The sequence below is a fragment of the Sapajus apella genome, unplaced genomic scaffold, assembly GCF_009761245.1.
Source record: "Sapajus apella isolate SASKATOON/1434 unplaced genomic scaffold, GSC_monkey_1.0 scaffold70, whole genome shotgun sequence".
Classification (NCBI taxonomy): Eukaryota; Metazoa; Chordata; class Mammalia; order Primates; family Cebidae; genus Sapajus; species Sapajus apella.
Window position 1 is genome coordinate 3,879,886 of NW_022437010.1, and position 25,678 is coordinate 3,905,563.

At 41.9% G+C, this 25,678-nt stretch overlaps 1 protein-coding gene across 2 annotated transcripts in view; it reads right to left on the reverse strand.

Moving 5' to 3' along the window:
- Positions 1 to 3,465: 3,465 nt before the first annotated feature.
- Positions 3,466 to 25,678, reverse strand: part of DSP (desmoplakin) — a 49,300-nt gene continuing 27,087 nt past the window's right edge. Inside the window, exons 9-24 of one of the 2 annotated variants that reach the window (XM_032250016.1) lie at positions 24,898 to 24,993; positions 24,451 to 24,576; positions 23,789 to 23,941; positions 21,160 to 21,314; positions 20,255 to 20,381; positions 19,264 to 19,465; positions 18,780 to 19,006; positions 16,484 to 16,650; positions 15,964 to 16,102; positions 15,272 to 15,465; positions 13,679 to 13,841; positions 12,981 to 13,064; positions 12,446 to 12,553; positions 11,722 to 11,820; positions 10,196 to 10,693; positions 3,466 to 7,415 (exon numbers count right to left, since the gene is read on the reverse strand). In XM_032250016.1, the coding sequence (XP_032105907.1) occupies positions 4,179 to 7,415; positions 10,196 to 10,693; positions 11,722 to 11,820; positions 12,446 to 12,553; positions 12,981 to 13,064; positions 13,679 to 13,841; positions 15,272 to 15,465; positions 15,964 to 16,102; positions 16,484 to 16,650; positions 18,780 to 19,006; positions 19,264 to 19,465; positions 20,255 to 20,381; positions 21,160 to 21,314; positions 23,789 to 23,941; positions 24,451 to 24,576; positions 24,898 to 24,993 (5,775 nt within the window). In that variant the 3' untranslated portion in view covers positions 3,466 to 4,178. Of the gene's footprint in view, positions 7,416 to 8,398; positions 10,694 to 11,721; positions 11,821 to 12,445; positions 12,554 to 12,980; positions 13,065 to 13,678; positions 13,842 to 15,271; positions 15,466 to 15,963; positions 16,103 to 16,483; positions 16,651 to 18,779; positions 19,007 to 19,263; positions 19,466 to 20,254; positions 20,382 to 21,159; positions 21,315 to 23,788; positions 23,942 to 24,450; positions 24,577 to 24,897; positions 24,994 to 25,678 lie in introns of both variants that reach the window. The other variant, XM_032250014.1, reaches the window with a different exon arrangement.

Below are 25,678 nucleotides of genomic sequence, written 5' to 3' on the forward strand. Positions count from 1 at the left end.
ATCCAGATCAGCCTCCTTCACCCTTTTTTTTTTTTTTTTTTTTTGAGATGGAGTCTTGCACTGTTGCCCAGGATGGAGTGCAGTGGCACAATCTCAGCTCACTACAACCTTTGCCTCCTGGGTTCAAGCCATTCTCCTGCCTCAGCCTCCCGAGTAGCTGGGACTACAGGCACGCACCACCATGCCTACCTAATTTTTGTATTTTTAGTAGAGACGGGGTTTCTAGATGTTGGGCAGGATGGTCTCGATCCCTTTACCTTGTGATCACCGCGTCTCAGTCTTCCAAAGTGCTGGGATTACAGGCGTGAGCCACCGCGCCCGGCCCACCCTCATTTTTAAATTAAATCATTAAATGTGATGAGCCTAGGCAGTTGTCTTGTAGAATGTCCCTCATTCTGGATTTGTCAGATTTTGTTTCCCTCATAATTAGACTCAGTTTGAGCACTTTTGCAAGAATACTACGTAAGAGATGTTGTGTACCTCTTATTACAACCCAGGGGGATGCATATGTAAATTATATTAGTAATGCTAAATTTTTTTGCTTGGTAAAGGTAGTGGCTACATCTCTTCATTCTAATGGTACATTTTCCCCTTAGGAATTGGTAAGCAATTTGTGGATTATACCTTGAGACCCTAAGAATACCCTGTTCCCCAACTACTTTATACAGTCCTTCACTGAATCTGTTGTTACATAAGGAGTTATAAATGATTCTGTAATAGTATCATGCCTTCTATGTTTATTAACTGACATTCTTTCCACACCTCCATTTTAGTGTTTTCTTTGCTAAGGAATCAAGGTGCTTTTAAAGTTATTGATTTAAGGTTTTTTAAATTCAATATAATATTATTGAATTTTAACATCATAATTCTTGCTGATGGTCAAATTGTCCCAAATATGGCCAGTGGAAGCCACATTAAGCCATATGTGTCTTTGACGTATCCCTATTAGGCCTTGAATGCTTTCTCGCTTTGATAACACAAGCTTAACTTTGTACATTTCCTACCCACAACCTGGAATTAGCCTTTGTAGTTTCCCCAAGTGGTTTTAACTCTCAGAATCTAACCCATTTTCGATTACTTTTTAAAAATTTTTCAAGCCCAAGTGTCAAACCTTGGTTTCCTTTTGCACTTTGTTTACCCCTGTGAAGAAACTGTGGAGGAATTTTTTGGTGAACAATTATTTCTAAAGGCAGACAGCACAGTCCTCACCTCAAAATTAAATGGTCATAAGACAATGAATAGGCAGCACCATAAAATACAGAAGTGGGCTAGAAGCTGGTAAGAGAGGAGTATGGAATTAATGTATCCATACTCTGCCCACGGTATCCTTTTTATTTGTATTTCCATAATTAGCCGGTTGGTCTGGAAAATGCGAGACTATCTCTGATGTGACCTGACTCCTGATAAAAAGTTCTAGTGTCTGTTTCCCTGTTTGTGTATGTGAACCAAATTAAACCTTAGGCCAGGTCAAACATATCCTCTCTTCAGGATGCAGCCCATGTCATCTCAGAGCTTCATGACAACTTTGGCAGAGGGAGTAGGAAAGAATTGTCAATTGACTATACTCTGTAGTTACTGTTTCAGCCGGAGGAACTGCTCTACACTGATGCTGAACTGTTTTGATATCACTCTCCTAGAGTGGTCTCCAGACTCCTGTCCTAGGCTAGGCCTCTGTTATGGATTGGATTGGGTCCCTAAAAAATTCATGTTTTAAGTACTAATCCACAATGTGATTGTATAAAGAGATAGGGCCCTAAGAGGTAATTAAGTTTACATGAGGTCATAAAGAAGGGAGAGGTACTCTCATCAGATAAGACATAGCCACCCATGAGCCAGGTCTCACTAGAAACCAACCTGCCTGCACCTTGATCTTGTACTTTTGGCTCCAGAACTGAAGGAAAATACACTTCTGTTGAAGCCACTCAGTCTGTGGCATCTTGTTATGGTAGAGTGAGGTAACTAATACGGTCTCTCAGCTCTAGCATAAGGGATTTCCTTATTTTTCCCAACACAGCATTTACATTTTTCTTCCTCCTTTTGGATTATGAGGGCTATTTTTGCACCATGTATTTCTAGCATAGACTCCATGGCTTCTGGTACAATGCATGGCACAAGAACTCAGTATTTGATGCATAAAATTAATCTGAACTCCTCCAAATTGGGAGAGGGAGGAAGAGGAAGAGGTGAGATAAGGAAGAGTGCTGTGGAAGAAAAATGGCCAGAGCAAAAACAATGGAGGTGATTTTCGCCCTAAGTACCAAAAGCCCAAATGATTTGTCTAATCTTAATGATCTTTTTTGTTCTATACAATTAGCATTGTTTTCCTATTTTCTACCTGTACTTTAAAATTTGATTGCATTATACTGCTGGCATTTGAAAGCTGTCCCACTGATTGCTTTATCTGTTTCTGTCCCCACCCAGCTTGCAACCGCTTTGTCGTCAGGAGGCTTGTAAGTTATGCTCTGTCTTCATACCTTCCCCAGTACTAGACATAGTAGGTATTCAGTGAAGTCATGTTAATCTAACGACAAATGTGTGAATTTTAGTAGTTTCTCTTCGATCCAAAGGAATAGGCTTATATCAATCTTTATACCTACCCCAATACTAGACATGGTAGGTATTCAGTGAAGTCATGTTAATCTAATGACAAATGTGTGCATTTTAGCAGTTTCTCTTTGATCCAAAGGAATAGGCTTATATTTCCTTGTCTTTCAAAGGAGAGCCAAGAACTCTTCAGAAATCCTTTTCATGGGTTCCAGGACAATTCTTTCCTCTTAAAGGACAAAATGAAACACAATCTCTTTTGAGGATATCCAAAAAGGCACCTTAGCAACTTCATGTTTTTTCAATGCTATGATGGTGACTTTTGCCAATGCTGCTTGGTACTCAGTGTCCAGAATAAACTAGAACATGGTATTGACCTCTAGGCTGGCCTCTTTACACAGTACTTCTTTCCAAGGACTCCACTGGGTGTATGACAGGCACCTGAGAAGTGCTAAAGGACTACCTTCAAAAGATCACCTTCTAATAAGAATGCGGAACCAAATTGTTTTTCTTGAAATGGAGTCTCGCTCTGTCAGCAGGTTGGAGAGCAATGGCGCAATCACAGCTCACTACAACCTCCGCCTCCTGGGTTCAAGCAATTCTCCTGCCTCAGAGTAGCTGGGATTACAGGCATATGCCACCACACCCAGCTAATTTTGTATTTTTAGTAGAGACGGGGTTTCACCATGTTGGCCAGGATGGTCTTGATCTCCTGACCTTGTGATCCACCCGCCTCGGCCTCCCAAAGTGCTGGGATTACAGGTGTGAGCCACTGCACCCGGCCAGAACCAAATAGTTTTTTAATGGTATTTCTTCATAGGTATTTAGTAAACAAATGTTTTTAGACCTATATTATGATAAAAAGCTACTGCTAAACATTTATACATGTTTAAAAACATCATTAAATTAAAACACAAAAACTTCAAAAGTCTAAAAGTTTATTGCCAGAATAGCAAACTTCATAAAGACACCTTTTTAAAGTACATCGAAAATGACAAGCAAAATAAACAGAAAACTTTGACCAAAGAAAAGCAAAGATTGTTGCTGTCATGCACATACAGTCAAATTAATACCAAAGCAAACAAGTACATGAAAGAGAATATGGGTTATACAATCCACACTTTAAAACTAAAGGAGACTCACTCCAAAATGCTTGGGTTTGGGTTGTGGGTTTGAGAGGGGGGCTGGTGCTGGGAGGGTAATTATCTCCTAATACAGCAAATGGAAATACTTATAGATGAGAAGCAGAATGACTAAAATATCAGTGATCCATTTAATTTTTATCTCCAAGAATAGAAAACTGTATTATAGGCTTCCAAAGTTAAAGAACTGATTTTAAAAAACACACACACAGAGGAGAAGAAACAAATTCTAAGTTCAATTTGTGCTGTTGTTACAACTGATTGGCACTTCAGACGCACTGCATCCAAATGTACTACTTATTTAAGATGAGCTAAGAAGATAAAAAGTCAGAAGAGCCTTTACTATTTGATTTAAACCACGGCTATGTTATCTGTAAGCATAGAACATCCTATCACTCTACTGCAAGCAGCGGGATTTTCTTTTTTATTATTTAATAAAGTGGAAATTAATATAAATGAAACCAAGGTATAGCGACCACTCCCAACTGACTACTAGTGCCCAATAGAGCTACTGCTAAATGAGTAGGAGTAAGAGTAGGAAGAATTCCCTGTGGCGTCAAAGCTCCCTCTCCGGGACCCACTGCGGGACCCGGAGCGAGATCCAGAGCGAGATCCCGAGCGGGAGCCGGAGCGGGAGCCCGGAGCCGAAGACATGTTGTAAGGGCTGGGTAAGCCCTTGGACGACACGGAGGCGGCTTCCAGAAGGCGCAGCCCAGTGATGTCTTCTACCATGGAGCGATTTATGGCATCCTTATAAGATATTTTTAATTTGGTTTTGGGGCAGGTCAGGATTTTGGCATAGCTGTTGGTGTCTTGCAGCCTCTGGGCGGCGCGGCCGTCGATGAACCCCTTCCGGATGGCTTCTTCTGTGCTTATCCTCCCATGCACTTCCGGGTCAACAAGGCCTCCTGTGAGGTACTGGAACTCCAGGAAGCGCTGGCCAGCCTCGTATGGGAGCCATTTTTCTTTCACTGCCTCAGCGGCCGACATCTTCTTCTTTCCCTTCACACCCTCGAAGCCTATGAAGGCTTTCTGAGCAGGCTTCAGCCTGGTGGCCATGTCTTGGTCAATCACACCCTGGGAGACTGCGTCCTGAAGTGACAGCTTCTGGCCTGTGGTTGGGTGGATAATGCCACCTGTGCAGGCCTGAGCCTCCAGAAGCCTCTGACCGGTGATGCTGTCGACAATGCCCCGCTCTATACCTTCTGTGATGGAGATTTTCTCCAGGTTTTCTGTGTCAAAGATGGCTGCAATGGGGCTTGATTCTTCCAGGGGGTCTGAAAAAGAGCTGCTCCTTATGGTTAAATTCCTGACATTGGATATGGTGGAAAGCTTACTTACTGATTCATGTCGGGAGCTGCTAAAAACATCATCGCTGACACCACTGCCCATGCTGCTGCTGGTGCCAACACCATTTTTCAAGGAGATCATGTCAGCAAATTGAGTGAGGCTGAGGCTGCCCGATCTGTACTGATCAAAGAACTTCCTGTCAACAAGGCCCTTGTCAATAGCATCTTGAATATCATACTGACTGCCTGTCTTTCTGTCTACCAGGACCACCCTGGTGGAGCCATCTGATCCTGTGATGGTTATTTCTTCCCACTCACATTCCTGCTCACACAGTTCTTTGAAGGTTTCATAATCAATTAGGCCCTTCTTGTAGGCCTCTTGAACAGACATTTCTTTATTGGTTTCTGGGTCAACTATGACCACTCTACGCTTTCTGAGGGTATTCTTTTGTGATGTCTGCACCTGTTTCTTCTTTTCTTTCAGAGGCAGAAGACAGAGCCCTGTTTCTTCATCCTTAATGCATCTTTCTTTTAGTTGCAGATAGGTAAGATTTTCTTCAGTGTTGGGATCAAAAAATCCTTTGGTATCATCACTTGGATCTGAGAGAATCTCACTGAGTTCCTCATTGAAATAGCCCCTCTTATACGCGATGTCAACTGGTAAACGATGGCTCTCCTTCGGGTCAATGATCCCCCCGGTTGCGATCTGTGCTTCTAATAAGCGAATACCATGGCCCTTTTCTATGAGTTCCTTATTCATGGCTTGGAACAGAGAGATGATGTTTCCTGTTTCAGGATCATTATACCCAGTGACGGCTCGTTCCGCAGACAGGAGCTTCTCTTTGAACTCAATGCCCACCAGACCTCTTTTGTAGGCTTCCTCCACCGGTAACCTCAAGTTGCTAACAGGATCCACTATAAAGCCAGTAGCTGCTTGGGCTTCCAGCAACTCTAGAGCAGTACCGGGTCGGACTAAGCCAATTTTCATGGCCTCATAAATGCCGAGCTTCTGTTTTGTGGTCTCATTGTATATGCCTGCTATGCAGCTTGAACCCTGGAGGAAGTCCTTAATTCTCTCACCAACCTCATCATAAGAAATCTGACCAGATTCCAGTTCATTGACAGTGGACGGTCTCAATATACCAGAATCTACTAGCTCGGTGACGGTCACAGGTTGTCTGATTCCTTGGAAGGACATGCTTCTCTTCTGTACTGAGAGCAAGAGCAGACCAGTATGTGGTTCGATTCTGCACCGTTCCTTCAGCTGCACATAACTGACCTTCTTTTTGGTGACTGGATCCACGAAGTTTTTCTGACTATCTCGGGGATCATTCAGGGATCGATACAAATCTCTATCAATCAGCCCCCGGGCCAAAGCAACGTCTTTTGGCAAAAAGACACTGTTCACAGGGTCTACTACACCCCCTGAAGCAATCTGGGCTTCTAGCAGGCGCATTCCAGTTTCTCTATCAATCAGATTTTTCTTGATGGCTTCTGAAACAGATACTGTCTTGCCTGAAAATGGATCATCAAAACCAGTGATAGCTTTTTCTGCTGTATATATCTGCTGGCGGTCATCGAAGTCAATGAGGTCCCGAGCTATGGCACTGTCGACAGTCAGCTTCTCATTCCGATGGGGATCAATTATACCACCTGTGGCTGCCTGGGCCTCCAGAAGTATGACTGTGGATTCTGTGCTGATTAATTTCTTTCTCTTAGCCTCTACCAAGGAGTATTTTTCCTTAGGAGAAGCAGATGCTCCAGCAATAGCTCCTGCACCCCGAAGGAAAGGCTGGATTTCAGAAGCAACTTCTTCCACTGACTTCTTCCCCTTCAATAGTTTATCCAAGGTTGTTTTGTCAATCAGCTGACACTCATAGAGCTGCATCGCCGTCACCTTCTTCCTCAGCCCATCAAACACCAGCTTGGAGGTGTCAACAGTCCACTCACATTCAGTCTGGGTCTCCCGATGGGACCCATATGGACGCTGTCTGAGTTTATCAATCTCCCTCTGATATCGGGAGCGTTCTGTTTCCAACTGTGACTGTGTCTCCCGGGTAGAATCCTCCAGTTTACGCCTGCACCTCTCTTCAATCCTCTTGATCTCTGCTTGGAGTCTTTCAATCTCACTCCTAAGACTGTTCTTCTCTCTCTCACTCTTTTCTCTTTCTGATTCTATCTTCCTAATAGCCTCCTCCTTGCGGGAATATTGAGTCTTCCACTGATTCAGGTCATTCTGAATCTGCTGTTTCTCACACTCCAGGCGCTGTTTCACCCTGGTTTCTGCCTCGAGAGTTGCTTTTGCACGATTCAGCTCATCCTCCAGCCTCTGCAGCCTTGCCTTGTCTTGCTCCAGGACCTTGATTTTCACCAGAAGGCTCTCTCTTTCCTGCACCACCTGAGTGCACTGATTCTTCGATTCCTGAATCCTATTAGATGCCTAGAATTGAAAAAGAAAGAAATGGGAAAAAATAACTTTTCGAATCATCACAAATTCTTTTCTTGTATCTATCTTTAAAGAAAAAAAAAAAGCCTTGCTTATTTTTTATTTCTATGTTTTCCCTGGATATACTATGAGCTTGTTATTTTACACATTTGTAGGAAAAGTTCTGTAGATATATGTTGCCACTTTGATAAATGGCTTCAGACTTACAATTGTTTTCTAAAGAAGGAACTATAAGTTGTAGACCTGTCTTACTCCTAACAATAATTATGCTTTGAAAAAATGTGGGGAGTTTTGTTCCAGGTTATCATACCTGCTACACCTACATCTCATCTGTTACAGCTAGACGAAGATATTTAATGAAGCAATACAAATATATAAAGATATATATATATACACACACACATATATATATACACACACACACACATACACACACCCCAACCCAGCCACACACAAATATTGTCTGTAGAAGTTAAATGTATTAGAAGTTAGAAGAAGAAAAGGCAAACAAAAAGAAATGCACTAGGGCCATGATCAAAAGCAAACACAGAATACTGCATGCAGAAAACTCAGCTAAGCCAGCAAAAGAAAAAGTGATTTAAAAATTACACAGAGAAGCACTTTAGTATGGCTTCTATTTGAGAACATTTTCATTACAAATGTATGCCACAGCTCACTAAGTAAGAGCCAACTTCTAAGAAGTAGAATGGCACATTCAGAGGAAGTGCTCTTCAATGTTATACATGTATTAGGGTTCTTAAAAGCAGGGCCAAACACAGGCTACCCAGTGATCAGCATTTGATGCAATGACATTATTTTAAAGCAGTTATCTGCATTATGACAGGAAGTAGTAGAGCAATAAAAAGAAGTCTTTCTATAAGCATCTATCTAAGCAGCAAGAGCACAGTTCAGATTAGATGATAATGGAATGAATAATTTGAGAAACAGTGAAGCTGTGATCAAATATTTGTGAATACCTCTAAAGCCTGCTTTTGGAATTTCTCAATTTCCTGTCTCAAATTTTCCCTCTCTCTCTGTAAATCATTAATCAGCCCCTGCAGTTCCAGGGTGCGGTTGTTGCTGATCTGCAGCTGGCTCCTTAGTTCGGAGATGGTTGCGTTTTTGTCACTGTCCGCTTCGCTTCGTCCCCTTCTCAGGTCATCGTACTCCAGCCTCAGGTTCCGCAGTTCTTCTTCCAACATCAAGTGCTCCTTGGTCAGGTTCTCTGTGAGAGACTGCAGCCTCTCAATTTCTATTTTGCTTTCATTCAAGCTTCTGCTTTTATCTTCTATGGCCTTCTGGAAATGCTCGTTCCTCAAGTGAGCCTGTTTGACACTTTCCTGTTCCTGGAGTAACTGCCGCCTCAGGGCCTCGACCTCAGAGGAGAGCCTCCTCAGCTCTTCCTGGGTCCTCTGCTTTTCCCTCAGGTGGCCATCCAGCACGTCCCTCTGCTGTCGGAGGTCATCCTCGCTCCTCTTCTTAATAATGGACGCCTGCTCCACCTGCTGGGTCAGGTTGGTGATTTTGATGGCTTGTTCCTTCAGCGACCTCCTCATGCCTTCCAGCTCTTCCTCCAGCTTCTTCCTCTTGCAGGAGTCTTCTGACGCCGTCCTCTTCAGCCGATTCAGCTCCTCTTCCACCTTCTGCTTCTGCAACTGCAGCTCTTTTAGAGAGCTCTGGAACCGTGTGATATCCTGGTCCTTCACAGTCCTCTCCTGGGAAACCCTTTCATAGTCAATTCTCAGGCGTGTCAGTTCTTGTTCCTGAACCTTCAGTTTGTTTGTTGCCTCCATCACACTACTGTTTGCTTTCTGCAGATCATACTGGACTCTTTGTAATCTCGCATTTTCATCTTCCAGGCATTTCCGCTCATTTGTTTCTTTGTCGATCAGTTGTTTTAACCTTTCTATCTCCTTGTTTTTATCCTGGATGGTTTTGGCAGCATCATCGAGAGACTGCTTATATCTTATGCTCTCCTCTGTTCGCATCTGAGTGACTTGTCTCAGCTCAATCTCCAGCTGTTGTTTCCTCTGAGACGCCTCAGAGCCAGTGGCCTTATGCTGCTGCACGTCTTCTTCCACCCTCCTGAGATTCTCCGTGGTCTGGGCTAGAGTGTTCTTCAGCCTCTTTACTTCTTCAGATAAGCTCCTGTTTTCTCGGGTGAGACTGTCTATCTGAGCCCGGTAGCCACTGGTATCCTCTTCCTTCTGCATGGTAAGCTGGTGGATGGTGGTCTTGGTGATGTTGATCTCGGTCTCGAACTGATTTTTTAAGCTAATGATCTCCTCATCGTAATTGTTTCTTACCTTACTCAGTTCATTTTCGTATTCCCAGCGGCGCTTGGCCTCCTCCTGAAACTCAGCTTTGAGTCTCTCGATCTCCTTATTTTTGTCCTGAATGGTCTTGGCAGCCTCCTCCAGGGACTGCTTGTGGCGTGCATTGTCCTCAGAGCGCTGCTGCATGACCTGCTTCAGCTCTATCTCCAGATGCTGCTTCTTCTGCATGATCTCAGAGCCACAGGCTTTTTGCTGAAGGGCATTTTCTTCAGCTCGCCTTCGCTGCTCAGTGGCCTGCAAGATGCTGTCATTGAGCCTGACAATTTCATCCTTCAGATCTCGATTTTCCCTTGAGAGTCTATCAAGCTGGTTTCTAAGATTTTTGGAATCATCCTCTTTTTGCATGGATATCTCCTTGATGGTGGTCTTCGTAATGTTAATCTCTGTTTCATACTTGTTCCTTAAATTACTCATCTCCTCATTATAGTGGTTTCTTACCTTTGCCAGCTCATTTTCATATTCTCTCTTCCGGGCGCCTTCCTCCTGCAGAAGAACCCTCAACCTTTCAATCTCGTACTCCTTCTCCTTGATGGCTTTCTCAGACTCTATTTTCTGCCAACCAAGGTTCTCCTTTTCACATTGCCTTGCTTTCTGCAGTTGATCATAGTCATTTTTCTGCTGGTCAAATCTGTCTTCCACAGATTTTCTTCTTCTCTTTTCATCTTCAATCTCATAAGTCAGTCGGGTGATCTTCTCATTGAGTTCTTTTATTTGGCCATAGCACTTGTCTAGATTTTGCTTAGCCGACTTCCCATCCAGCTCAGCCTGTCTCTTCAGCTCCTCCAGGCTTGCAAGCTTGGCTTTGAACTGGGAACACTCTGCCTGGTATTTCTGCAGGTTCTGATCCAGGAATTTGTTCTTATTACAGTTTTCCGAGTTGGCATCTCGGGCCAGTCTGAGTTCCTCTTCTAAAACTTCGATCTTGGTATTTTTCAGCTGTGGAAGTGAAATCAGAAAGTATGTCAAAAGAAAAACACCTCACATTCCAAGAAAGAAGCAGTACTTTTCACCTCCCAGACCAATGTGCATTCTCATTTCTCTTTACACACACAGACACACATGTAAAGAGTGATCCAAGGCAAGAACTACTAAGCAAAAATTCAAGAAATCTGGATTCTCATCATTATTCTTCTGCCAGCTGCTCATATGATCTTAACAAATGATATATTAGCTTTGAGTCTGAGCTTCCTCAGCTGCAAAATGAGGTAATTTCTTTCAAGATCAAAAGCTTATGATTTCATCAATTCTGTTCCCTTTATTTCAAGTTTACATTAAGTTTACATGTACACTCAATTTAAGTATCATAAAAAAGGGAACAATCACTCAACATAAAAAATTCAAATATACCTAGTCCAAGATGTTCTTATCCTTAATTTAACACAAAGAAATAAAGCAAATTCCTTGACCAAACATTAAATAAAATGACTTTTGTTTGGCAAAGTTGTTGCAATATTGCAAATATTACTTAAATTCATTTAAAGCAATGTATTTGAGGATGAAACTAACCCCAGACTTACAAACAAGCAGTAGTACACTAAACCTTTAGAGGAAATAGTTTTTTATTTTATTTTGAGATGGAGTCTCACTCTGTTGCCAGGCTAGAGTGCAATGGCACGATCTGGGCTCACTGCAATCTCCGCCTCCTGGGTTCAAATGATTCTCCTGCCTCAGCCTCCTAAGTAGCTGGGACTACAGGCATGCGCCACCACATCCAGCTTATTTTTATATTTTTAGTAGAGACAGGGTTTCACCATGTTGTCCAGGATAGTCTCGATCTCCTGACATGATCCACCTGCCTCAGTTTCCCAAAGTGCTGGGATTACAGGCATGAGCCACTGTGCCCAGCATAGAGGAAACAGTTTTACCAGGAGTGTGTCCAAATCCACATTATAATGTGGAAGTAATAATAAGGTTCTATTCTGTGTTCTTTTTTGAGGCTCCAAGGAAAGACAGTGGTAAATTACCTTCAGATCTTCCAAACTCTTCAGCATCTCACTTAAGAACCTGTAATAGTCTCCAGATCTTGTAAGTAGTTCAATGTACCGAGCATGAATATCTGCAGCCTTGAAGAAAGAAAAACATATTGCGTCAAAAAAAAAAAGTTCTATGCAATTTGACCAATTTTGTTTTCTAAAATAATAAAATAGTAAAATTATAAAGAGTGAATTCTCTTCTATAGTGTGCACTCATTCCAAAGTCAGCCAAACAAAGTACGGCAAAACAAAGGGCCAAAAATGTATCCCATTCTCATCACTCCAGGCTGTTTCCCCTAAACCATCTGACAGGTGATAGTCTCCGACATCTTTGAGAAGAGCCTGTCTTTCAGAAATTTCCATATTTTCTACTTTATATATATATATAATTTTATTGCACTTTAGGTCTGGGGTACATGTGCAGAACATGCAGGATTGTTTATAGTTTCTACTTTTTAGAAGTCTCTCTCATCAAACCCAGAAATTTAAGCCCAATTTCTACAAGGACTCTAACAGAGTCCTGATCATTTCTGAAAATGCATCATACATAAATGACTCATACTGGAGGGCGCATAACCTGCTATTAAACCTTTTAAAATGGATATCCTTAAACGGGATGAAATCAGTGATGGTAAGGAAGACAGGCAGGAGACAGGGAAAAGGGAAGAGGCAGAAGGAGGGGCAAGTTTTTAGAGATACACAACAACATATATACCTCTTGCAGAATCACCCCAGAAGGGGACTGAACCATGGTCCTCTTGATAGGTATGTTCAGCAGAGTTTCCAGTCCTGAGGTGTATGAGGCCAGCTGGAGCTCATAATCCTGCAGCATAATGAAGTTTAAGAAAAGCAGTCTTCATGGACTTAAAAAGCATCACTAACAGCTACAGTTCCACAGTTTTAAATCATCGAGCTGGATGTCTAATTGCCAACCCCAAAGATAATGTGCCACTAGTGTCCAAGCAGCTAATATTGCTTACTAAACCAAGCAGTACACTTTTGTATGCTAAATGGAGAATGCAGCACCTAGCACCAGTCAAAGAATGGAAACCAGCCCATTCAAATGGATATTGCCAATGTGGAATGAATTCGAGCTAACAGATTTTTAATTTTTATGGTTTCTTTAGAAGAAAAAATACAAAGGCCATAATTACCATCCTCAAGAAGTGTGTAATCTTTACAACAAATCAAGTCATGCAGTTAATAATAATCTTGGTGAAACACCAACATTCTTTATGAAACCAACATACCTTAATTGAATTTGCACAAAGTTCAGCAATTTTTTGTACTTCCTCTGATTTGTCTCGTTTGCCAGATATTTCATTGTGCAAGTTCTATACAAAAAGTAAAATATATACCAATGTTAATGCATATAAATATTTTTACATCAATGTGATTTCATTCTTTTACCACTGTTACTTGTACCTTTTTGTTTTTTTCAGTTTATTACTACATGTACTAGTCTCATATTCTTAAAGTTATAGCTTAGGAGATGAGCATTTTTTCCACTCAGAAAAGAGAAGCAAGCTCGTAAACTTACTATCTGGAGACTATTACAGGTTCTTAAGTGAGATGCTGAAGAGTTTGGAAGATCTGAAACTCTTCAGCCTTGGTGACAGAGTGAGACTCCATCTCAAAAAACAAAAACAAAAACAAAAACCAGGCTAATCAGCCTGTTGTCTGGGCCTATCTCATCAATTTATAAAGATAATTTATGATAACATGAAGAGAAGAACAATATTACATTATTTCTATGTTCATGATTGCATCTCCTTATAAGCATCTCAGCTGCTTTTCCTCTGGGCATTCTTTAAGCCTTCACAAAATGGATTAATAATATTAAATATTCATCATTTCAAACCTAGGCACTGATGCAAAAGCCAGAGAAAAACATGAATTACACCCAATTAATCTCCGAACAGCTATGGAACAAGAAGTTGGCTTATACCTTCTGCTCATTCAAAAACCGCATGACTGTGTTGGAATCTCCAAATTTCATGGATTCTAAGGAATCCTGGCGGCGTTTAGCATCATAGAGCCACTTGCAGAAAGCCTGATAGTTATCACGATAATTCCTCAGTTGCTTGATTTGTTTCTCCAGGTCCCATAATCTGGGAAGAAATAGATACAATAAAATCATTATCCCATTGGTTCCCAAAATATGTAATGTAGAGTCACGCAAATATTCACTTGCTATATACCCAGGAAAACTGATCATATGCCCACACAAAAATTTATACATGAACATTCATAGCAGCACTTTTTATCATAACCAAAAATTGGAAATAACTCAGGTATCAACTGATGAAACGATTAACAAAATGCAGTACTGCCGAACAATGGCATATTATTCAACCACAAAAACACATGAAAGTAGAAAATAAAATGAAGCACTGAAACATGCTACAACACAGATGAACTTTGAAAGCACGACACCAAGTGAAAGAAGCCAGTCATAATGGACCACATATTGTATGATTCCAGTTATATAAAATTTCCAGAATAGGCAAATTCATATTCCAGAGATGTTTTAAACTCTTATTTGCAGACAGGTATTTCTTCTGTATGAGATTTAATTTTCGGCCAGGTGCAGTGGTTCATGCCTGTTATCCCAGCACTTTGGGAGGCCGAAGCAGGTGGATCACCTGAGGTCAGGAGTTAGAGACCAGCCTGACCAACATGGAGAAACGCCATCCCTATGAAAAATACAAAATTAGCTGGACATGGTGCCACATGCCTGTAATCCCAGCTACTCAGGAGGCTGAGGCAGAAGAATCGCTTGAACCTGGGAGGCGGAGGTTGCGGTGAACTGAGATCCTGCCATTGCACTCCAGCCTGGGCAACAAGAGTGAAACTCCATCTCAAAAAAAAAAAAAATTCATTTTCATAAATTTTTGGAGAATACTAACTCAAAGCAGCTACTCGTTCCAATAGTGATAACAGTTTATAGGGTACAAAAGAGCTGGTTAAGCAGCTTCTGCTGTTTCTCTAAGACCCTGGATGGCACCTGGCCTGCACAGGGCTGGCCATTGTGATGCACTCTCCTTCCGTTTCTAACAAAGCTGCATACTGGCAGTCCAAGAAAAGAGCATCTGTTATGCCTAAGTTACACAAAAAACAAAACCTCTGTTTTTGTAGGCCAGGCAGGGTGGCTCACTCCTGTAATCTCAGCACTTTGGGAGGCTGAGGTGGGTGGGTCACAAGGTCAGGAGTTCGAGACCAGCCTGACCAACATGGTGAAACCCTGTGTCTACTAAAAATACAAAAATTAGCTAGGCATGATGGCACACGCCTGTAGTCCTAGGTACTCAGGAGGCTGAGGCAGAAGAATCGCTTGAACCCAGGAGGCAGAGGTTGCAGTGAGCCGAAATTGTGCCACTGCACTCCAGCCTGGGTGACAGAGCGAGACTCCATCTCAAAAAAAACCAAAAAACAAAAAACAAAGCCCCCTGTTTTGTACAGTTCTCCCTTTGAGTGACATTATCTTGTGAACAACCGAAAGGGGAGAAGCTGGGGAAGGAGGGGGAGGAGGCTGGCGCACCTGAAGTCAATCTGTTTATCTATCCTTTGCCATCGGTCTGTCAGCTGTGTGACTTTTTCACTGAACTTGCCCAGATCCAGGTCATAAAGCGGATACTGCTGTGAAGTCTGAGAGTGGATCTGCTGGGCTTTCTGCAGTTCTGTCTTCATGGTGGCCAACAACGACTTCTTCAAGTTCAAGTCATTTTTTATTTTCTGCAAGATGAAAAAAAAAATGATGGCAAATTAATCCCTTCTCCCACTGTATGCTACATTACAAGTCACCATATGGGGGGGGCAGTTTATAAAACACTTTAGAATATTCACAATTTAAAGTGCTAACAGTCAATCCAGGAAAATATATTTACTGAGTTGCATTTCTTAGTATTTGCTCCAATAATCTAGTTCCTTGTGCTATCCTGTTATAATGTATATGAACATATTAAAGGTTCTAAGAAGTCCCACAGTAAAGAAAGCAGTTTAACTCAGCATTCCCCAAACTAATCCCATCACAAATTACTTTCTCATATAGTTCCTGCTAACACACTCTAGAAAACAGAGCTCTAGAGATGACAACTGATGTCGACCTGTGTGGCTACTGCAACCCAATAATCCTCAAAACTCATGAAAACTGAGTGAGGCTTTATAATTGGGGAGCTCAGTCCTGAATTATTTCCTGTAAATCAGGCCACTGTTAAAAACCTTTCAAGTTACCTTCAGTCCACAGCGGTAAGCTTCCACTTTATCCAGGTCCAGGCAGACAGTTTCCTCCTCAGTGAGCCTTGCTTCATAAACCTTTAACAAGTCTTCTGTTTGAAGAACAGCTTGGAGCAGTGCCCTTACTGTGCATAAGCTGGAAAGGGCAAAAGAAGCAGATAAAATTGCCAGTGACATAATTAGTCTGTGAAGATTTGGCTTTCATAGCTAGTAATAAAAGAGAACAGTATGGAAGCAGATAAAAAATTTTTGTCTATTTTTTTATCTATTGTGATTCAGACCAGCATTTTGTATTCACTTATGAATTCTCAAGTTCTGGCCCTTAGAGCATAGCTTAGTTCTAAGATAACATTATAGTTCAGAATAATGGAATTAACATGCTCTCCAAACCACAGAAGGACGTAAGTAAATCTCTAGTAAACAGAAAAACTGTAAGGCAAGCATCTAAAGCAAATGAAGTCTGACAAAATGAAGCTTGAGAAAAGGAAAATATGAGATTAGTGTTAGCTGAGTTTACCTATTTAAGTAGCCATCTGTAACACCATTGATATTTTCCAGTTTCTGAAATAGTCCAAATACTTCATTCTGTAAATAGCAGTACTTTTCAGAACCTCTGAAGTTAGCAAGCATATCTTTAAGCTGGTTGAGAACCTCAGCAATTGCTTGTGAATCATTCTGCACACTCTGTCAAAAATGAAGGAAAGCTCTTTTGATTTAGCTGTGTGATTCTTTTTATTACTGTACATATTTAAGGTGTACAATATGCTGTTTTAATACAAATAAGACACAGTGAAATGATTGCATCAGATAAGTAAATTAACACATCAGTCACCTTCCATGGTTATCTTTTTTTGTATGTATGGTAAGAGCACCTAAAATCTACTCTCTTAGCAAAATTTCAATATACACTACAAGATTACTACCTGTAGTCTGCCTACTGAATTTAGATCTCTAGATTTATTCACCCTACACAAATGCAAGTTTGCATTCTTTAACCTACATCTTCCCAATTCCTCTTCCCTTCCCACCCCGGTAACCACCATCCTACTCTGTTTCTATATATTCAACTTTTTTCTTAGAATTTACACATAAATAAACTCAAGCAGTATTTGTGTCTGGTATATTTCAGTTAGCATACTGTCCTCCACGTTCATTCATGCTTTTGCAAATGGTAGTATCTTTCTTTTTTAAAGCTAAATAGTACTCCAGTGTGTGTGTGTGTGTGTGTGTGTGTGTGTGTGTGTATATACTCGTGTGTCCAATAATGATGTTTTGGTCAATGAACTGCATACACAATGGTGGTCCCATAAGATACACCACACACACACACATACACACATACATATAAACACATACATATACATATATACATACACACATACATATAAACACATTTTATTTTTAAAGAAATGGGGTCTTGCTCTGTTGCCTAGGCTGGAGTACAGTGGCATATTAGCAGCCTCCAACTCCTGAGCTCAAGTAATTCTCCCTCCTCAAGCTCCCAAGCAGCTGGGATTACAGGCATGTGCCACTGCATCCAGCCCCATATGATTATAATACTGTATTTTTATTGTATCTTTTTGATGTTTAGATATATTGATATATACAAATACTTACCACTGTGTCACAATTGCCCACAATTGTGTGTGTAGTAGGCTATACCGTCTAGGTTTGTGTAAGCATGCTCTATGATGCCTGCATGACAAAATCGCCTAACAACACATTTCTCAGAATGTATCCCAGTCATTAAGAAACACAACTACATATCATAGTTTTGGCATACTGATCACAAAGACAGTAGTACTCTGCATTGTAGCTGTGTCATTCTGATGATCATTTTTGCCCTTAAAAAGTTCACTAAGCTGGATGCAGTGGCTCACGCCTGTAATCCCATCATTGGGAGGCTGAGGTGGGCGTATCACAAGATCAGGAGTCCAAGACCAGCCTGGTCAACACGGTGAAACCTCGTCTCTACTAAAAATACAAAGATTAGCTGGGCATGGTGGTGTGTGCCTGTAATCCCAGCTACTGGAAAGGCTGAGGCAGGAGAACTGCTTGAACTGGGACCCAGGAAGTGGAGGTTGCAGTGAGCTGAGATTGTGCTGCTGCATTCCAGCCTGGGCTACAGAGCAACACTCTGTCTCCAAAAAAAAAAAAAAAGTCCACTAAAGTAAAGGATTCAAGAAAGAGGGAGGAGTTGACTTTCTATTTCTTTCTTCAGCATGGCCTCATTAGCACTGTAAATGTGGTCCTCTTAGAATATCCGTATCTCAGCTTTCCAATGCAGTGTGCCTAGGCTTAGCTGAGCAGAAAACATCACTGAATTAGGAGCTGACACACCTGGGCGGTAGTCACAGCTCTGTCTACAGCTTTGAGATCTTATCTCACCAACCAAATCTCTTCACGTCCGTGTCATGTCTATAAATAAAGATAATTCCCCGTCTAACCCATATCATAGGTTGTTCTCTGCAAGAAGCCAAATTAATGCTTGTGAAAACTTCTGAGACAGGACATAGCCTGATTCGACAACCCATAAACTGTGAAAACTTTTGAGATGGACCGTGAAATGCTTGTGAAAACTTTTGAGATGAACCGTAGCCTGATTCAACAACGTATAAACTAACAGTTTAACCCCCAGCCTGATAACCTTCTACAAATTTGGAAACATTAGACATAAGGAAATCCTGCCAGAAGCCTGTCTTCTCAAAAATTAATATTTTTGCCTAAAAACGTTGAAACCAGGATTTTAAAATTCATTTGAAGGCAAATAAAAATATACAAGGAAATCGGGCAAAATGCTAGCAGACACCTACCTTAAGCTCATTAATTTTCACTGTGATGTGGTGTGAAGAACCCTGGTCTGCTAGAGGGAGGTTTTTGAGAGTCATCCTCCCCTCGCAGTGCTCTATCTGCCTGCGAATCTTCTGCAGCTCCATCAGCATCCACGTTTCTTGCTTGTCATTTTCTCTGTTGGTTTCAATTACTTTATTATGGTTGACATCTTGACAGGTTCCAAGATGAGTGATTTCAGTTGTGGTCACTGCAAAAAGAAGTTAGGGCCATAAGAATCAGAGAATACCCAGCTATCGAGGTGCTAGGCCTCAAACAACGTCCATACTACATAAAAGTAGACCTTCTTCCTTTGAATTTCAGAATCGATTCTGAAAATTTAGGGCATGAAGAACTCTGGCTACGTAGCATTCAGAGAAATGGTGCTGAAACTGGTTTTATGCAAACTCCTTTCTTTTTAAAATGGTACGGATGGCTGATACAAAGAGAAAAATGTGCCAAGCTGACCTGTCTGGTGGTGGGGGTGGCCAGGGAGCTGAATGACCAGGGTCTGGTAATGCTTCTGGGCATCAGTGAACTGAGACTGCATTTTCCGCTTGTCATCATCCCCAAACATCTCTGAGCCTTGGCTATTTCTGATGAACTCTTGGTAATGTAACTCAAGGTCAGCTATCGTCTTCATGTAGTCTTCCTGCCGCATCGTTTTCAGCTGAAAGGAAACAGGGAGAAGTGATCTGGGATTTATGACTGCCCCACAATGCAATCGGGAAGAGTTGGCCAAAAAGTGTCATCCACTAGATGGGACTCAAAGCAACATTCATCATAGGCCCATTAAGATATAAAAGGTCATTTAGGGTTTAGACATTGCTCCCAAGAACCACAGCAATGGGTTTTCAATTTTTTTTTTTTTTGCCTAGAGAATTTTTTTCTTCAAATGAAATATTATTCAGAAGCCCTAAATGTAAAGCAGAGTCCAGCAAAACTCTTCCAACTAAAAAGAGAAAAAGGGCTCAGGGGACCCCAAAAGGTATTTTCTGTGCCCCTCTCCTCACTTCCATCCCTGTCACTCCTAAAGGATCTCCCGCCCCTGCTAGGATTCTTCAGACCACAATTTGAAAACGACTGATTCAGAGTAACTAATGCTTTGGGTGCTCTTCCAAGAATTCCATCCCATCTTTTACTTCTTTTACCCACTTAATCTTTTATGACCTAATTTCCATTACATCAAAGGAGCATAGGGTCCAGAATCTTACAGGAGCCTCTGGCTTTTCCACAGGCACAGCTGGCTGGCTTGTCTGGCCACTTGAATTAGTATTATCGCTCTCTCTCATAATCAGCTATGTGCTAATTCCTCCCGTTCTCTATTGGACAGACCAGAACCTCTAAGGAGGGCTGAGCTGACTTGCTTGATGAGACACAAAAGCGCCGCTACAGAGTGAGAAGGTCAAACTGTTGGACATGGGCACTGCGGGGAGCCTGAGTGGCCCCGAGGATGTACCTTGGCGATCGTCATGGCCCTGATCTTCTCAATGTCGATCATGCAGTAGTGCCAGGACACCAGGCTCTTCATGTTGATGTAGAGCTGGTTCCACAGAGCCAAGATGGCTTCGTAGTACTGCTCAATCCTAAGAGACACAAAGGGAACACACGCTAGAGCCAGACTTTCACACTTCATCCCAAACGGGAAACCTGAACATGCTCACACCACAGCACCAAAACCTACAACAGTCACTGATAAAGTAACAGGCAAAGGTATCACTTTCAAAACAGTCCATGGATTTGGATTCATTTACTCCCCAGAAGTACATTCTGAATTATCTACATTATTGGCTGATATATACACTCCAACGTTTTGTTGTTGTCTTGTTGGTCAGCAACTTTGTAATTGACAGAGGTCTAAGGCAGGGTGGCAGGTGCATTAGATGCCAATGACCCAAAGCTCGGCCATGAGCACACAGCAGCTTATTACACTATATTCTGTGTGTGGTTGAAGATTTCCATACTAAATGGTTTAAAACTATCTGCCATGGATAATCTGTAAAATGAATGTTCTTCCTAAAATGAGTGAATACTGATATTAAAGGTATCTTATATCTGTGGCTACCTGTAAAACGATTGATTTTCTAAGAAGAAAAGGAGAACCTTAAACTGATGCCTTTGAAGTACATGACAAGTACTGTTCACTCTGGCCCCCTTATAGTCAGACATTCCTTTTTATCCTTCAATACTGAGTGTCTCTTCCACATAAACTTGCAAGACAAAGTGAAGGTGACCTTCACAAGGTTCCTTTTTTAGGTGGTGATTATTATGGCAAGGCACCATGTGTCTAAGCTTCTAGTCTAAGCACATGCCCTCTTCCTCCACCTCGCATTCACATGTGGCTTTGGGAACTTGATGACTTACTTGCAAGAGAGATCCACGGCCAGTGGGTTCGGGGGAGGGATGATCAGCCCCACGGAGGGAACGAGCATGTCAACACCTCCCGGGCCCGTCACGTACCACTTGCTGCGCTCATTGTTGTCCTTCAGGATGCACTCATCCCCCTTATGCACAATTTTCTGTAAGGCAAGCAGCCCCGGGGTTTGGCTTTATTCATAAGCACACGTTTTTATTTTTTTTCTCAAAGATAGAGATGAACACATGCAAATTATTAAAGCTTTGACCTTACTATATTCCCCTCAGATGAAGCTGATCATCATACAACTCAACAATACTGACGCTTTAAATAATACACGTGAGCCCAAAAGGTATACACGAAGTGAGCTACGTTTTATTTATTTATTTATTTATTTGGTCTCACTATGTCACCCAGGCTACAGGGCAGTGCTGCGATTATGGCTCACTGCAGCTTCGACCTCCTGGGGTCAGGTGATCCTCCCACCTCAGCCTCCCAAGTAGCTGGGACTACAGACATGCACCACCACTCCCCGGCTAATTTTTGTATGTTTTAGTAGAGTCGGGATTTTGCTATGTTGCCTAGACTGGTCTCAAACTCCTGAGCTCAAGCGATTCACCCACCTCAGCCTCCCAAAGTGCTGGGTTTACAGGGATGAGCCCTCACACCCGGCGTGAGTTACATTTTATGTGAATTAGGGAAGTGACTTTTCAAAGACAGACTGGGGAATCCAGCAATAAAGTGAGAAATCCTTTTGTAAAGTAAAAGCTCTGTCCATCATTTTTCACTTTTATGCGTTCATGTTTTGTGTATCACACTTTAGCATAAAGGCTCACTTGTCTCATTTATTTGCTCTTAAAATTTAAAAGCAGAAATAATTCTGGGATGGCTCTCCAGAAAAATAGCCTTCTAAATTAACTCCAGCATCTAAAAAGCTTCTCTACTAAATTAACCCTAGCATCTATACAACTTCTTAAAATGTCTACTTAAAGTATGACAACTATCTTAGCTAGCAAAACATAAGAACCTTGATTTTTTACATATTCAACCACCACTTTTGTTTTAAAGAGATAGGGTCTCGCTCTGTCTGGAGGTTGGAGTACAGTGGCACAATCATGGCTCACTGCAGCCTCGACCTCCTAGACTCAAGCAAACCTTTCAGCTCAGCCTCCAGAGTAGCTGGGACTACAGGCACGTGACACTACACCAGCCTTCTATCTCCATTTTGACTTCCTTTCTTCTCACTACACAAGCTCTCAAAACATTTCCAGGCCGGGTACAGTGGCTCATGCCTGTAATCCCAGCACTCTGGCAGGCAAAGGAAGGAGGATTGCTTGGGCCAGTTCAAGACCAGCCTGGCAACACAGCAAGATTCCATTTCTTTTTTTTTTTTTTTTTTTTTGAGACCGAGTTTCGCTCTTGTTACCCAGGCTGGAGTGCAATGGCGCAATCTCGGCTCACCGCAACCTCCGCCTCCTGGGCTCAGGCAATTCTCCTGTCTCAGCCTCCTGAGCAGCTGGGACTACAGGCACGCGCCACCATGCCCAGCTAATTTTTTGTATTTTTAGTAGAGACGGGGTTTTACCATGTTGACCAGGATGGTCCTGATCTCTTGACCTCGTGATCCACCCGCCTCGGCCTCCCAAAGTGCTGGGATTACAGGCTTGAGCCACCGTGCCCGGCCTTTTTTTTTTTTTTTTTTTAGTGACAGAGTCTCATATTGTCACGCAGGCTGGAGCTCAGTGGTGCGATCATGGCTCACTGCTGGCTCAATCTCCTGGGCTCAAGTGATCCTCCCACCTCAGCCTCCCGAGGAGCCTGGCCCGCTCCTTCCTTTCTCCTGGGCCCCCAGCATCCACTCTTGCCCTGCCGCACACCCATTCCCATTTCTACAAAAAATAAAACATTAGCCAGGCATGGTGATGCCTGCCTGCAGTTTAGCTACTTGGAAGGCTGAGACAGGAGGATCACTTGAGCCCAGGAGTTCAAGGCTAAAGTGAGCTATGACTGCACCACTGCACTCTACGCAACAGAGTGAGACCGTGTCTCAGAAAAACAAAAACAAAACCATTTCCACGTGGTAGAATAAAGTCCACTGTTTTATAGTTTATCTAACCAACTAATCATCACATTTTATATTTTGCATTTGTATCGTCCATAATTTTATAACAAGAAAATGGAAAAGAGAGATGTGGGAATCATATAATTGCTAAAAACAAGTAATCTTTCTACATAAATGCTTATATTTACCACAGAGCCTGCAGAATTGATATGTTCTAGTGCTGCATAAAATCTGCAATGACATTCACTTTATATGCAACACAACGGCATCATTTCTCAATTCTTTTATCAGAAATTTAAAGATGAGAGTGATTAGAGACAAGTTTTACATACTAGAAGTATTAAGCCTTAAGAAATTTCAAAAGGTCTAAAAATAACATTGTCCTTATTCTTGACAACTATCATGTGATTCGGAACAGAGCTGCTGCATTTGTTCCACAGCTTGCTGCTTTCGTAGATCAAAGACATTGACTCTGGTGATTATTGAACTCTAGATTAAATGCTGCTTTCTTGATGGACCAACCTTTGTGTATAAGGACAGGGAAAACTTTTGTATCATTCTAAATGAGTACCCACCTGGTCTTGTTTGTAGTCACAGAGAGCCCTGAGAATAATGGGTTTATTGCTTCTGTAGTCTGGGTTACGAGGCTTCAGCTGTACAATCTTCTTAGACTTGTTCACCAAGTTCTGCACCTGACGCTTGTATTCAAGGATTTTCTCTCGTTCTTTCTGCAATTGTGAATAAAATCATACTTTAGCATAGATACCCTGCGAATTTTATAGGAGATCTTCAAATTGCACTAATGTAGCTACATGACACACTGAATATCACTACAGTTGCATTAACTGCAAAAAATTAAAAATTCATCAGCAGAAACCTGAGAACCTTTCGTGATAACACTCTCCAGAAGCTACACAGGCAGGAATTAAGTGGGCAGGGAAGAACATCCTTGTGTGAAACGGCTACGTTGATAAAATTTGAAGGAATTATCATGTGATGTAATGTCGTGTCTGTTTTCATTTTCAATTGCCTACACTGAAACAAAAGTAACTGTCAAGAGTAGCTGGGCATGTAATGAAGTTCATTCTGAGAAAAGCCACTGAAGCTGAAGAAAGTGCTTGCTCGGCTCTGGGCGTGTGTTGTACAATAATACTAATCAGTGCCAGCTGCTTCCAAGGGGTGTGTTTTATCTCCCGAACCAGGCACAGCTGCTGAGGTTCTGGGTCTGAGACGATACCTCCAGCTCCTTGATCTGTTCCAGCAGGTGTTGCAGGGGCATGTTCTTGTCACAGGGGTACTTTTTCCTGATGGAGTCTTGAAGCCCCTTCAGGTACGCTTCAGTCGACTGAGCCTCTTCAAAAAACTGAAGGATGAGAGTGATCGGTGAATGAAAAGCAACTCAATAAGCAATTTCATGTTCTGTTTCAAGGACTATCATCCCTAAGCTTCTCTTTGACAGGTGGCTAAAGGAAAAAATTCGCGCAGAAAGTATTTACGTATGTGACAGCGGGAAACTTTGTGGGACTGATGGCAAGGTTACAAATCTATGTTCCTCTCCACTCAAAACCAAAGAAGAGGGTTTATGCAACATTTTGAAGAGTATTTTCAGTGCTTTAAAAAACACACTCAAAAGATTAGGTATTAAGACCTAAATAACAATGAAATGATTACTAAATATAAAAACCTGAAAGTAGGCAGCATTTTCTTTCAGATGAACATCAATGCACTTGGTGATCTGAAGAATCCAACTCCACTGTGTCTGCAGAGTGTCCATATAGGCCTGGAACAAGAAAACGTCAGCTGTCTTAGCCTAGCTCAGTTATAGAGATGCAACATGCACCAAGAGATACGTGAACCTGCACAAAAGCCAGTAAGCAGTTTTTATCTAATTCTAAGTCAAGCAGATATTTTTTTTAAAGTTGAAAAGAGAATCTCTCACCATATAACTCTTGGTATGGTCAAACCTAAATTTTAAAATCAATTTTCGCAAATAGACACCATGAGGAGTCTTAGTCAAAATATGTATCACCCAAATAGCAAAGCTACTGACCAATCAGAAGAGTCACTGGGGCTAGCACTGGGGTGGCGTCCCTCTGCCACACCAAGCCCTGTTCCTGGAGGATTACTGAATCCTGGGGAGGTTCGAGGCATCCAAGCAAAGGGCTTAGGGGGCTCAAGACAGTGATTCTTACCAACTGATATGGAAGTTTCTGTTTTTTTAACAAGCAGTATGGCCACACCAGTGCTACCAGTTAATGTCAGCCTTGAGCATGGCCCACAGATGACAGTCTAGGGCAGCAGTCAGCAAACTATAGCTCAAGGGCCATATCTGGCCCACTTCCTGTATTTGTAAATAAAGTTTTATTGGAATACAGCCACACTCATTCATTTACACAGTGTCTATGACTCCTTCTGCACTATAATAGCAGAGTTAAGTAATTGCAACAGAGACCAAATGGCCTGAA